The 14,633-nt window shown below is 36.3% G+C and overlaps 1 protein-coding gene across 1 annotated transcript in view; it reads left to right on the top strand.

Moving 5' to 3' along the window:
- The first annotated feature begins 2,518 nt into the window (after nt 1-2,518).
- Nucleotides 2,519-14,633, top strand: part of LOC137393697 (guanine nucleotide-binding protein G(s) subunit alpha isoforms short-like) — a 66,903-nt gene continuing 54,788 nt past the window's right edge. The window contains exons 1-4 of the mRNA XM_068080348.1: nt 2,519-2,708; nt 3,632-3,783; nt 6,238-6,313; nt 8,611-8,665. Coding sequence (XP_067936449.1) covers nt 3,657-3,783; nt 6,238-6,313; nt 8,611-8,665 — 258 coding nt within the window. The 5' untranslated portion in view covers nt 2,519-2,708; nt 3,632-3,656. The remainder of the gene's footprint in view (nt 2,709-3,631; nt 3,784-6,237; nt 6,314-8,610; nt 8,666-14,633) is intronic.

Here is a 14,633-nt window from a genome sequence, read left to right as displayed (position 1 = left end):
TAACAAAACAGATGAGTCAGCCGCCTCCAAGCTTTTTAAGTACTATGAAAGCGTGTTGCTAGTCTCGTTTACTGTTGCTCAACACGATTTTAATTATTTATTACACGTTACGGAGTAGTGAGACATACCATTTAATTTTACCACATCATGGTTATTTGCTTCAAGGTTCAAGATATATTCAATCAATGAGGCTCTACTCTAGCTATGATAGAACGCATACTGCGATGTAGGGAGGCCGCGGTGTCAAACCTCTCACAGCGCAAACACATCCTCAACCCACTCTTCGATGTAGAATAGTCAGAGCTTGAAGCATTTAAGAAACAACTAACTCTATGTGAGACAGCTTCAGAGTCGCTTGGCAGACAGTTCTTGTTTCTTTGTTGTTTTACCTATTATTATTATTTGCTTTTTAAAGCTAAAATGCAAAGTGGCGATGATGATCCAGAGTCCATAAAAACATTCAAGGAAAGCAATTGGACTGACTTGCTCAGTTGTATAGATACTGTAAGATGCCTGATATTGATAATCATTCCATAAATGTGAAGTCTACTGAAAAATCTAGATCCATGTGGTACAGACCTGCCAACCCAAGAGTGGGGCAATGCGTGAGATTTGGTTTTGGGGCAATTGATGTATCAATGTTAGTATATATAAAATTGTGGAAATTGGGGCAAAAATCTCATGCATTTTCATTTTTTCTTTGGGGTGATTGCGTGAGTCTCACGCCCAATGCGTGAGAGTTGGTAGGTATGATGTGGTAAGGGAGAAGTGGGTAATGGGGACAGCTGGGTAATGTGGACAGTTAAATTATTAGCTAAAGTTTATAACCAATTCAAATTGTTTCATATTATAAAACCTTTTCTTTTCCTGTTAGAAGAAGCCACATGCTAATTTGGAAGTCTCTATCCATCATACGTCAATCTGTAAGCATCTTAATATTTATCATGCAAATAGTAATTTTTAATTTAATTTTACTACCTGGGTTACGTAGCGTGAATGTTGTTGGAACTTTTGGTGCAATATGTACACAAACAAAGCATATTGTGCTGTTTATCTCTATTGATTCTCAAAAGGCAAACCCTGACTATGACTGAGGTTTATAAAAATTTGTAGTAATATATAAGATGGGGTAATGTGGACATGTTTACATTACCCTTATGCCATGTCCAAATTACCCTCTGCTGCAAGGCATATGATATAAACTGCTTAATTTGCTAGTTTCAATGTTGTCTAAACTGTTACTACTACTATTGGGCTTACTAGTAAATTTACTATTATACGTACATGTAAATTTCTCAGTCCAAAATGAATGTTAAAGTATTTGCCTTGATTTAATTAGAACTATTGCCTATGAAGAGTTAGAAGTAGACTTTTACCGGCACAGGAGTGGGAAGTTATTCAAGCCAGACCTTCCAGATTGTAAATATGTGAGCTGCAGCCAGCTCGAATTAGTCTTACCTAAGCCGCTGTCACAGGAAATACAGAAAGAACCAGAAGTGGACTCATATTTGGTTTTAAGCCATCAGCATTCCATTTAAGATAGACAATTTGTTATACCAACAACACTAAAAAACAAGCTGAGTTATTGCCATGACTCGGTAGAATTATTATCTTATATTGTCAGATTTGAATTATTCCTGGACAGTTTACGTTAAATTAACTATAACCAAATGCATATATTACTTGTAGTTATTTAAATATCTGAGAAATTTTTATTTTCAAGGACAAAAAATGACATGTTCACATTACCCAGTGTACCTGTCCACATTACCCACTGATGGTGGGCAATGTGGACAATCTTGGGGTTTACAATATAGTGGATTCTGGAAAAACTATTGCTTGTATTACATAGCATGCAATTTAGGAAAGAGAGCCAACAAACTCTGCAAGCAAAAGATATAATTTAGAGTATTCTAAAGTGAATCGAATAGAAGTAACTGTAACAAAAAGAAAAACTGTCTACATTCCCCACTTCTCCCCTACAGTGTAAAATCTAATTAAAAACTTTATGAAAGATTTGAACTCAGACAACATTGGCAACAAATGGCAGTGGAGAGTTCATTCTGGTAGCTGCTGTGTGCGTATGAGCCTGATTCAGATTCTGAAATTGAGCAGAGTTTTGATACTAATGCTAGTACATCATGTGAACTGAATCTGTATTGTGCTGTACCTACTGATCTTAATACCTCTGTAAATCCTTTTCATTGTGGATGCACAACTGAGAATATTTATCTATCGCTTTCAAAGCTGATGAACAATAACCTTGCAATCCTTGCACCATCAATATTTATTCGATATACATACTCATAAAAATTACTTGACCTAAAATTGAATCAATTACGTACATGTACAAAATTTACATAGATTCTTACGCGTCAGTAGAGTTGAATTGGGAGTTGTTACTACATTCACACTCATTGATGTTATGAAGAAGTTGTTTTCTCTTCAAACGAAAACTAAATAACCACGCCTACTGTGTCACTCCGTTGACTACCGGAAGTTAGTGGTTTGTTGCTACAAGATCTGGAGCGGTCACCTAGTTCAGATTTTCTTAGTTTTTTTTTGCGTCTCTTTCTTTTAAAACCCGGTTAATTTATTGGTTATGATTATATACCGCTACGTTCAATATATGATGCCGTAAGTGTTGGTTTAACCACTAGAGAGCTTCAAGGGACCATATCCTCAACCGTGTGTGTTACAACACAATAGTAAGTAAAACAGCCTAAAAGCTAAACCTTCGTGTCTCATGTTTAGAGGGGTCAGTATATCGTTGTCTTGTAGAAATGCTTGTTGCTTTAAATAGTTTTGCGTATGCAGTTTTGTAATCATTTTAAAATTGTGCACATGGAGAGGTTCCTCTTAATCGGTTGAGTCTATCACCAGCTTCAAATTATTGTTGGGAAATAACATCCATAGTTATTGTATCGCCTGAATTTATCCACTGCGTATATTTAAGTCGCATTCGTTGCTGATAACAAAGCTAGTTGAAGCTTACGGTTTGATTGACTGCGGATCCTAATTTAAAGGGTCCTATTAGCTGGATCACATTATAGTGCAAAGAAGGTGAATGGCTCATATCGTTTGCAACGTTAACTTTACCCATAAATAATCTCACGAAAGTTTGTTGAATACAAGTTAGCTCACTTTTCAAAATGCTGCCGTTAACAGAAGCTTGCGTAGCCGACTGTCAGTTACATTAGCATACGGACGTAGACTTATTTTGATGTTTTGCTAAGAAGAATAAAGAAGATTAAGAAGATGACCAGACATTAACTTGAAACATTGTTGGTTATAAGATACGGTCCTTTTAGATTGGTTCATTTCACATGGCAACCATGCAGGCTGTTTTGTTTTACTACGACATAAAAGCTATGTTGTTGCTTAGTTATGTCATCTACTATATCAAGCAGCTTATTGCAACAGGCCAGCCATTTCTCTTGGTTATTTACATTTTCTACATAAGTAGATCATTGTAGTTATTAGTGCACAGCCAATCTATTTTTAAAACCATTCATGATCGTTTGTCTGCATTTGTGTATTAGGAGTACAGTACATGAAGTAATTTAGCTTACTGTTTGTTACTGAGAATCCTTGGGTTTTACAGGAAGTCTTGAAACAACTAGCTCCATAGTGATTGTAGATTGTGAGTGATCAGCATGAGCTGCTTTGGAAAGAAACAAACGCCTGAGGAGAAACAGCAGAAGGAGCGGAATAAAAAAATTGAGAAGCAAATTAAGGATGACAAGCAAAAGTACAAGGCCACTCATCGACTCTTGCTTCTCGGTAAATACAGGCATTGCAGGCACTGTCCATTTCTAGGAAAGGCAGTCATAGCCACGCTCTCTGACATTATAGCACTCCCCTAAGTGTATTGTTTGCCCTTGTCCTTTTCCCCTTAACCTATCAGTTGATAAGATAATCTGCAGTCTGCGCCAACAGACAAACGAATGCTCAGCGTTTTGGTGACTAATTCTCTGACCATGTTTCGGATGCCGAGATGTGCTAATAATATTTATTATAAGCTAAGCTGTAATAGAGAACATTAACTGGGGTTATTCGCCTTATTATGATTGTACTAGATACAAATTGCATTTCTCAGTGCCGCGCAACTGTTCAACGGCTATCTCTATTGTGGCTGAGTGATAAGCTGCGAGCGTTATGAATCCAACAAAATACTAAGGTATTCTAAGTTATTGATCGGAATGGAGAGTTGTGTATGCTGATTGTGCAATGAGAGGGAGCAATGTACCCAAAGCCATTCGACTTACATGCCTCCCATAGTTCGGACAGCAATATACTAGTCTGCGCTGAGATAAACTGAATCTTTTTGCTTGGCTAATCAGGTAATGTATTTGATTCATTAGGTTTGAATGCCGGAATATGGCCCCTCATCCATCACTCATTCAGTCGTCTACTATCATAACTCCTAGCTTTATGTTCACCATCGGATGCGGCTTAAAACGGCCCTAATTGAAACAGTAGTTTTATGCGCCTAGTCACAGCATTCTCGGCCCCATTGAATCATCTGTCTTTTACCTTCAGAGCTGGTCCAATGCTTTTACTTTTTATCGCCCTTCTTGAATGTATCGTATCTCTGTCACTTACAGCTAAGTTGTACCATGATTCTTCCACGTTATCGTCGACCCACTTATGTTTGCAACGATAACTCAAGACAAGCTTAGGTATATGATAACAGATGTTTTCACCTGTGATAAGGGTGACTAGCGCGTTCCATGACCCACCCATCGGACTTCAGCACTTTCACTTTGTCTGTTTTTCTCTTTATTTTAAACATTTTCAAGACTTACTAACATTCGCATTTATCAGTTTTCCTTTCTCGAGTAATAGATTTACGATTACTCTATGGAATTGCATCCTTTTGCTGACTTGAATGCAGTAATAGTTGCAGACTGTCGCTGTTTTCGTATTTCCATGTATTGAACTGTGCAATAATATCAAGATTTGACCCTTTAAAGCCAGCTTTTTCTAAAAGATTCTTTAAAGAAGTTGTCTTGCTGATAGTTAGTTAAAAACATTGTGTCCTCATGTGGTAATCTGCTCCAGCTGCTTGGATAAAGCGTTTCTTTTTTTTCTGTCAGGGTTGTCTCCTCCAGCACTGGAGTAATTCCACTTCTGCCTGTCGTACGCATTTTTGTTAAAGCATCAATGTTCTGATTTTTTAGTCGTCATGAATATCAATTTAATATTGAATACCATTGATTTAATATTTTTTCAAGTTAAAGGTGCAAACAAACAATTATTCACTACTATAATTTTATGTCTATATAATCTCAAAAAAACATGTTCATACCGTTATTAATCACGAAACAGCCGAGTTGGTAAGCAATTGTGTCATAATGATTTGGCTATTTTATTACCTGTGAACTTCATGTGTCTTCGGTATGCAAACCATCTCCTAGTTCAACAAGACAGGTTATGTATATTAGCTTGTCTGACTATTTAGAAATTCAGTGTAAATTAGGTTTTTAAGGAACAACTCATATGAAGGGTGCTTTGGGAAGCTCGAAAACGCAGTACATGTTTGGTACATGTTTGGTACATGTTTGGTACTTGTTTGGTACATGTTTGGTACTTGTTTGGTACATGTTTGCTCTGCTGGACTATCTTCACCTCGATGAAGCATAGTTTAGGAGCAGAGGAGAAATATATCCATCCAATGAGTCCCTCAAATAACCACCTACTCTCTACCTGATTCAGGGTTGTGGCAATGTCAATGCCTTCCCTTCATAAATATGTGTCCAGTACCATTGGCTACACAAGATAATATAGTGTAGGCTAATCGAGCTGACAGGAAGTTGTGGGTCTTGCATCTTCCATCAAGAGTTCCTGTGGTTCTTACGCAATGAGTTGCTGCATGAATTTTTTTTTATATAAACAAATATTCACAATAATTATGCGCTCATTCTGTGGGATAATTGTTCATTTTTATTCACAAGCCTTTGTTGTGAAAGCTATACATGTGGCCACATTTTGCAAGGCGGTACATTTAGGTCCTTTTCACATTTCTCACATAATTTGCATACATTCTGATTTATATGGTATTTTGTAGCCAGCGAGATTAGCTGTCTGGTACTGAGACTGTTTCTATATGGTTAATTATGGATCTATTTATTTCTAGTATTATACATTTCCTTTTAATACGATTGCTTAGTAACGCTCTAGCGTTTCAGTTTCAATATATGAATAAAAGTTTCTCAAGCGCTGTTAATATTTTAGGAGCTGGAGAGTCCGGCAAATCTACCATAGTCAAACAAATGAAAATTCTACACATACAAGGAGGCTTCCAAGAAGGGTAAGTCTTTTAAAACGCTAGGGGCAGTGATTCTCATAAAAATTACATGTAGTACTAACCTTTTAAAATTATGCCTTATGTTCATTCCTTTTATTTGCTCTTAACACTTCCACTGTTATGATTAATATTAAAAATGTCCATCCAAACATTAGGAAACTTTTTGTTAGCGAGTTATTTTGTCATTAAATGATTGTTATAACGAAGTACATATTTAGAGACCTACTCGGTTCTGTTTGAACTCTGCATAGCAATGATTTTGCATGAAAGCAAAGCGTATATATTTATTTCATGAATGTTTTTCAACGATGATATGTGCTCATCATTTATCTCACCTAGTGAAAGGTTTTCCAGGGTTTTCCAGGGCTTTTGTGATAGTAAACATTTGATAGATTTGTATCTTTGGAGAGTGTATGATTTTATGTAGTAATTGATAGTCATTCACAACGAGGGTCAAATTCATCTTAAAAGCCGTGCTGTTAGTCTACTGGGAATGATTCATTCTATGGCTTCCTTTTCCTTCTCACGTTGGTAATGACTTCGGTAATCTGATGAGATGTAAGCGAGAGAGCAGCTCATGAGAATACATCGTGACTGTATTACACCATGTTGTAGCCTGCTACCTCATGTTTTATCACTGCCCAAATGTTTCATATCTATACCAAACAATCTAGTAGTCTGTATGACCTTGAATCAAGGCTGTTACCATGAACATCATTAAACTGTTATTTCTGTGTTATATCGACCAGTTCACTTCCTGGTCTTAGAAAGAAATGCCTATGAAGTATGCTGTAATGGGTATTTGTTTGTCGCCCAGTTATACAGCCAGTGTGGTTCAGCCTTTATTTGAGTATAGACAAAAACTCACTGATGTAGCAACTTATATGCTATTTTTTATCTTTTGAAATGTTTCTCTGGCTTGCACTAGATCTTTCCTGCAGGCCTGTATTCCTAGTTGCAAGTTGGGGCGGCCAATGTTAGGCGACTAGTTATGAACATCTCGGGGTTTGGAGGGGGCGGTGTAAGCCCCCCAACAGGTTTCCTTCATGTAGGGCCTCAACCGGGCCTCTAATGTAAAGTTTTAAAGGAATTTAACGAAAAGTATAAATAAATTTTTATTACTGGTAGGCCTATTTGAGATTTGTTTGTTTTAGGTAATGTGACTGCCAGGTCGTTTTCAGATTAAAATATCCAAAACTTGACCGCAGTTAAAACGCTAAAAAAACATTTTTCTGAGCGTTTCAACAAAGATCAATTTTGCCGATTTTATTTAAAGTTCATCCTAAGGTTTCCACGCTTTCGATGAGCCATTGCCAAGTGGATGTTTGGTAAAACTTCACCTTTTGCAAACCTTTATAAAAGTTGTTAACTAGAGTATTTTGCTGACGATAATAATAATGATGCCTAAGAACTACTAAAAGTTGATGTTTATCTCCATGGCTTGGAATAAAGTGATATTCAACAGCGATAAAAACCGTCCCCGTAGCCGTTGGGCTTATAACTGTTCGAGTTGATGATGTTGAGGTCAAGTTATCTAAAGCAATTTATCATCGCTTGGGAACGGACCAAACAAATCCGTTCGAGTTATTAACCAGATGTTCGAGATGAAATTTACCATTTTATCCGAGGGCGAGTTATTTGAGTTTGACTGTATTTAGCCGCCGAGGAATCCTAAAAAGTTGGGGCGGCTCAGCCGGCTAGCCGCCCCAGGGAATACGGGCCTGCTTTCCTGAACAGTTCTTGCCTTCAATCTTTAATCTCTGTACTATTAGTGCTTCTTGTATCATGATAGAACGTAGTTATTGAAAATGAAGAGGAGGGAAGATGGAGAGAGGTGGAAAGGGGAAGAAAAGGGAAGAGATGGGAGAGAGGAAAAAAGAGAAAGGGGAAAAGAGAGGGTGGGGAGGGTTAACACACCTAACTTGAACTTGTGCTGTTGCAGACTGATGAAAGTGCGAAGTGGTATAAAAACTTTCATGAACCCAGCACATCAATTGTATTAATTTCCAGTATAAGTTAAGCATTGGCTGCTAAATTGAACGTATGCTTTAAATGCCGCACATGCACATGATGAGTATTGATTGAGTGGGTCTTTGCAATAACAATATCAACTCGGCTAAGAAACAAAAGCCGATAAATCGTGACTCGCTAGAAGAGATATGGCTCCGTGACTCCACAGAGCGACTTGAACACACCGCATGTCTGTTATACTACAATCATTAGGCCTTTTTTATCTGCTCTCTGGTCTGAGTCTATATAAAATGTATAAGAATAGTTGTTATTACTTTTTTTATTTATAGGGAAAAGAGAGAAAAGATTCCAGATATTAAAAGAAACTTACGCGATGCGATACTAGTAAGTAGTCATTTTCTTCCCACCCTTTCCTACCTTATTTTACAACTTCTGTTGTGGCTCTAAATGCCGAGTAGGCGAATAGGTTTAAGGCTGTCTATTGCTGAAATACAATTACTTTCATTGAAGTCATGTTAGCAGAGCGCTTAAGCGATGGTGACCGACCTCCTCGGTAAATTCTATTCTCAATTATCAGTCGCTGTACAACCAAAGTTTAACCAGTGATCCTTAATGGAACAGTTGGAAAGCCCAGGCCTCAGTTGGTCATCTATATCGGTGACGAGAATTACTTGTCGACTCTCTTTTTCTTATATGTATGGCCAGCATTAGTTTGTCTGGTAGCTGGGACTTTGCGATTACGTAGACAGAGTAGCTTAAATACGTCTGGTATTGTCGCTCCACATCGTGCCGACTAAAGGTAGGGCCACACGAGACAAAATTCTCACGGAATCGGCGAAATTTGGACAAAACGATTCGGACGAATTGACATTTGGACGAATTCGTCCATCGTTGGTTGCGCACGATGAACGAATCCTGAATTGGACAAAACGTCAGAAATTCCTACGAATCGTTGTTTGATTGGTCGGTTGAAAAGGTTAGTTGAATGTTGAAGGTCGTTTTCTTTGGCGCATATCCAGAAAAAAATTCTGATTCTGAAGAAAACGTTCTGATTGGCTAGTTAAAAGTTAGTTTCGTACGAATCGGTGGTGGGGAAACTCCGTGTGGCAGGTCAGAAATTTCGTACGAATGGAATTTCCCAGATTAGTTGAAATTACACGATATGTGTGGCCCTACCTTTATTCCTTGGCGAGTGATAGGATCTATCCGTAGATATGATAGGAATCATATTATACGGTTAATAAAAATACGGCAGTGGAGATTTGGAGCGAGGCTAGTGGTGTCATTGAAGTTGACTAGCCCAAGTATAAACCCGTGCAACGCTGGTGCTGCCAATAGATTAGCTCACTAAATTCGCCTGCCTTCAGGCTGCTTCTATTCGCAGCCATTTCATTGACCACTGGTCAGCGTACTTATTCGCTGTCACTGACCACTCAATCGTATTATTTATTCAAATAACGTCCATTAGCAGGAGTGTTACGAACAGGCTTATTACCAGCCCCTGTCGTTAATTCAAATTTTAACTTCTTTTGATAATATCCTATTCGCTCATACATAAGATTATCTCAAATGATGAGGATTTTCACTGCTTGCAAAACGCCTTTTGAATTTATTGTCTTGAATGCCTTCATACTGCAAGAAAATGATGGTAATGCAAGACCTAGCTATAATAATTTAGTAACCAGTTCTGTTTGATATTTATCAGGAGGCTAATAGTTTTTAATGCTGTCTTGGAGTGAGGGGTGCCATAAACGGGCACCCTCATGTAAATGAGGGGTGCCCGTTCATGAACATCTCTATTATGGACACTTTCAGGTTCCTTACCTTTTGTTTGCTTAACTCGCATTCAAAAACTCGGAGTTGTCCTTTGCACACCTTTTTCACCTTCATGTGACCAACATTGAAATTACCCTTTGGATGACATGTGAATCCAATAGAGAGTATTTTAGCATATATTAAATATGTTTGTTACAAGGTAAAGGTCCAGTTATTTTAGCATATATTAAATACGTTTGTTACAAGGTAAAGGTCCAGTTATTTTAGCATATATTAAATGCGTTTGTTACAAGGTAAAGGTCCAGTTATTTTAGCATATATTAAATACGTTTGTTACCAGGTAAAGGTCCAGTTATTTTAGCATATATTAAATACGTTTGTTACAAGGTAAAGGTCTATTTATTTTAGCCAAAAATCATTAAACTGTTTGTAAAGATCTCTATGACATTTCAATGTTAACTGACAGCATTTAGAAATTACATCAAATTGTAACAATGTAATCCTGATATTTTGCTTACCAGCAATGATTTTGATATTAGAGGAATAGAAACCAGCAGCAGAGACAAAAAAACTCACAACCCAAGCTCCAAGCTGTTATACACACGAATAAGGAAATTGAATGAACTACTTTTAAATAATCTTGTTTAAAAAATGAATGATTTTAATAATTATATAGCGTCACAGTTGTTCCTAGTTGATATTTTGCAAAGGCCGTGAATCTTTCTGTCATTCTCCTACAATTGTGAGGCGTGTGCAATTGGATGCTGAATGTCTCAGCTGTACGTATTCCCATGCGTATGGATTCTGAAAGAATCCTATATTTCCATATTTTATTAGTCAATGCACTGACTATTGTACCACACTTGTATGTGAGTCAATGCATTGACTATTGTACCACACTTGTATGTGAGTCAATGCATTGACTATTGTACCACACTTGTATGTGAGTCAATGCATTGACTATTGTACCACGCTTGTACGCGAGTCAATGCAGTGACTATTGTACCACACTTGTATGTGAGTCAATGCATTGACTATTGTACCACGCTTGTACGCGAGTCAATGCAGTGACTATTGCACCACACTTATATGTGAGTCAATGCATTGACCATTGTACCACACTTGTATGTGAGTCAATGCATTGACCATTGTACCACACTTGTATGTGAGTCAATGCATTGACTATTGTACCACACTTGTATGTGAGTCAATGTATTGACCATTGTACCACACTTGTACGCGAATCAATGCATTGACTATTGACAGTGACTATACTACAGAATCCATTTGACTCCCGGATTTGATTGGCATGTTTATTATTTCAGTTGAAAATTAAATTCATACTGGCACACATAATGATTAAAAAACTTGGGTACACAATATGAATCAAAATATTTTGTGTTTGATTGAAATATTATAATTTTTTTTATTGTACATAACAGCGCTGCCTTTTTAGACACATACAATGGGCCTCGTGTTGCTAATCAGCGACATGCCAGTTTAATTTTAAAATCAAATCTGAATAATGAAATTACAGGTAAAGTTCAAATAGCAAGTTTTTATCCCATGAGTCATAACTATAATCTTTACTGTGATATTTTATTATTATAAAATAATAATTACCATGTTTTAGAAACACTCGTAATTGCTATATTCTGTATTGTTACGAGTTTAAATCCCGGACGATGTAGTCTTTTTCCCCAGTTTTCCAACCACGGCTTCAGATGGATTGACATAGCTCTTATTATAGTAAACATTACACTTTGGTCTGACACTGCTGCTGCTCCTGCTGCATGACTTGTAAACACACCTCTGTGGCAGGAATACTTAACGTTGAATAAAACCTTAAACCTATTAAGTTAATAGTTAATTAAGTTAATAATTTGTTACAAACATATTTTTGGAGGAATATGACTATACATATGGTCCCCAACCAACAAAGCATGTTGCTTACCTAGCTGACAGTATGCAATACCTGTAAAATGCTTCGTCTCCAAAAGCGGATATCCGGTGTACGGTGGTAGAGAGATAGACCGACAATTCGAGAATTGTCCAAAGAAGTTCATTTTTAATGTTTATAATCCTGAGTTTGTTTCATTTAATTCCAGGATTTTATACTAATTGTATGTGGGCAAGCGGGACAAATATATCAAGATCGCTTATTTCAAGTGAAACTGCTCAAAAAACAGGATAATTCTTTAGCTGATTCACTCTCTTGAAATCTTAAGCTTTTTCTGCTGTTTAATTCATTTCATGAACCTCGATTTATCTTTTTATGGTTAGGTTTTGTCATTAACGTGTTAAAATATAGTTGTACACATAGCTACACATATTACTATTTTCATAATTTTTTTATTATCTGTGTTAGATGATTAATACATGAACATTGCATCAATAACCATAATAAAAAATCATGCCTTCATACCTTCCTTTTACAACTTTTAAATCGTGGATTCCAAGAAGACTAGTAAAAGAACTGGTACTTGTAAAAAAGGCAAAGTGGCAATGCTTTCTATCTAGATATCATAGAAACTACAAGCAAATAACTTTGGATCAGTTCTTAAAAATGTCTCCAAAGTCATTGAGAGAAATAAATAGTAGTAAAAAATATAGCTTGAGAGCAATGTGAATGAAAAGGTTGCGTATGCTAATCAAAAATAAAATATGAGAACAAAAATATATAAATGGTTTGTGTTAATTTAAAGTTCGCGGTAGCCCAAGTTAGACCACCTTCATGTACCATAAAATCTCTAATTGAATGCCATAGTGCTCTATTTTTCAACCCTTCTCACATAGTGGCGTTCAAATAGAGAGGTGGCGTTCAATTAGAGGTTTTACGGTATACCTATATTGGCATGCCATCCCGTCTAGACTCTGGCGTGAAGGCAGTGACAAATAAAGCCTCTCTTTGCTAATTACCGCTTTTGCCTTTGCAGTGTTTCTTACTTATAATGTAAATTTTCACATTTAGAGTTTTATATAGTCTGAGGTAATGCACTTACTGCAATGCTATATACTGTAGACGCTCCTATAACGTATACCTCCTCTAACGTAAATTTCAGATAACGTAAAAAAATTATGTGAAGATTCGCTTCCTACTACGTAAAACATTCCATATAACGTAAAGTGTTAAGTCGGGCAAGTTTTCAAAATCGATTTGAATGTTAGTTTAATTTGCTGCACTTACGGAAGAAAAAACGCCGTCTGTTTAGCGTTATATCTATTATATATAATTTTCGGGACATTCTAGTTTGTCGTATTAGATCGTTAAATGTGTCGACTAAAAGGCGAATAGGGCAGCTGCGCAATTGTTCATAAATACAAGGCAATCGATTGGTGCAAGGTGTTACACCGCCGGTCTACCAGTCTAAATGTCATGAGTTGGAGTGTCGTCAAAAATTATCTTCATCCTAACCTTGAACACTGAACAGTGATAAAGGACGAACAGGTGGAACTGCTTTTTATAGTAAAAAGATTTTGTCTTGCCTTATTGTAGACGTACAAAATATTTGTTATTAGCTTTACTTTGCAGAATAAACTTTGCTGTTTAGAAAAATAAGCAAATCGTTGTAAATGAACGGCGAAAATGTGCAGTTCCTATCAACTTGTTGTAAACTTACCGCAATCATGGTCTATAAAACCAGTGCGATTGATCATAAAATGGAGAAAAGTTGTCGATGCAAACCAATACTTCTGCAATTACGGTACAGCTCACAAATTAAAAGTTTTTCCTTTTTGCATGGCCAAAGGGGTGAGTTTGGAAAGACTTTAGAACGGATTAGGCAATTTACATGTATTTACTGTTCCTATAACGTAAATTCCCTATCACGTAACCGTTCTTGGAACGGATTATTTACGTTATAGGAGCGTCTGCTGTATTATTAGATGAATTATCTATGTATGTTTTTCAGCTGTGGAGACAATGAAATATATTGATGTATTATTATAAGAATAAATTTTTGTTATATTATCATAGGAATACATTCTTATTATTACATTATTTTAAAAATAAATTTTTATTACAGGAGTACATTATTGTTATATTATTATAGAAATACATTATTATAGGACTAGTTGCTCCAATAAAAAACAGGTTTGACATCCACAGCAAATATCAGAACTGATTGGCCATGATATTGACGTTTGACAAGATTTAAATTAAATGACATGAGCTGTTGAAAGCTCTTTCACTTTGTTGGTCGGTGTAAACAGATAGTATTTAAGACTGTATGTTCGGTGTAAACATATAGTATTTAAGACTATATGTTCGGTTTAAACATATAATATTTAAGACTATATGTTCGGTGTAAACATATAATATTTAAGACTATATGTTCGGTGTAAGCATATAGTATTTATGACTATAGTCCAGTTCATTTGTATTTTACCACTCATATTCTTCATGTGAATGCAATGGCAGTTCTCATTTTTCTGAAATCCAGCTTTTCAAGCACGTTGCTATAGTAACACAGAAATCAAACAATTGCTCTTAAACTCTATCTGATAATGGAAAAATATATTGTGTAAAAAGTATTATCATATAAAATATAGTAAATCACATGCTAACTGGAAACAT

This window comes from Watersipora subatra, chromosome 4 (genome assembly GCF_963576615.1).
Source record: "Watersipora subatra chromosome 4, tzWatSuba1.1, whole genome shotgun sequence".
NCBI classification, from domain to species: Eukaryota; Metazoa; Bryozoa; class Gymnolaemata; order Cheilostomatida; family Watersiporidae; genus Watersipora; species Watersipora subatra.
This window is presented reverse-complemented; position numbering and strand designations above follow the sequence as displayed.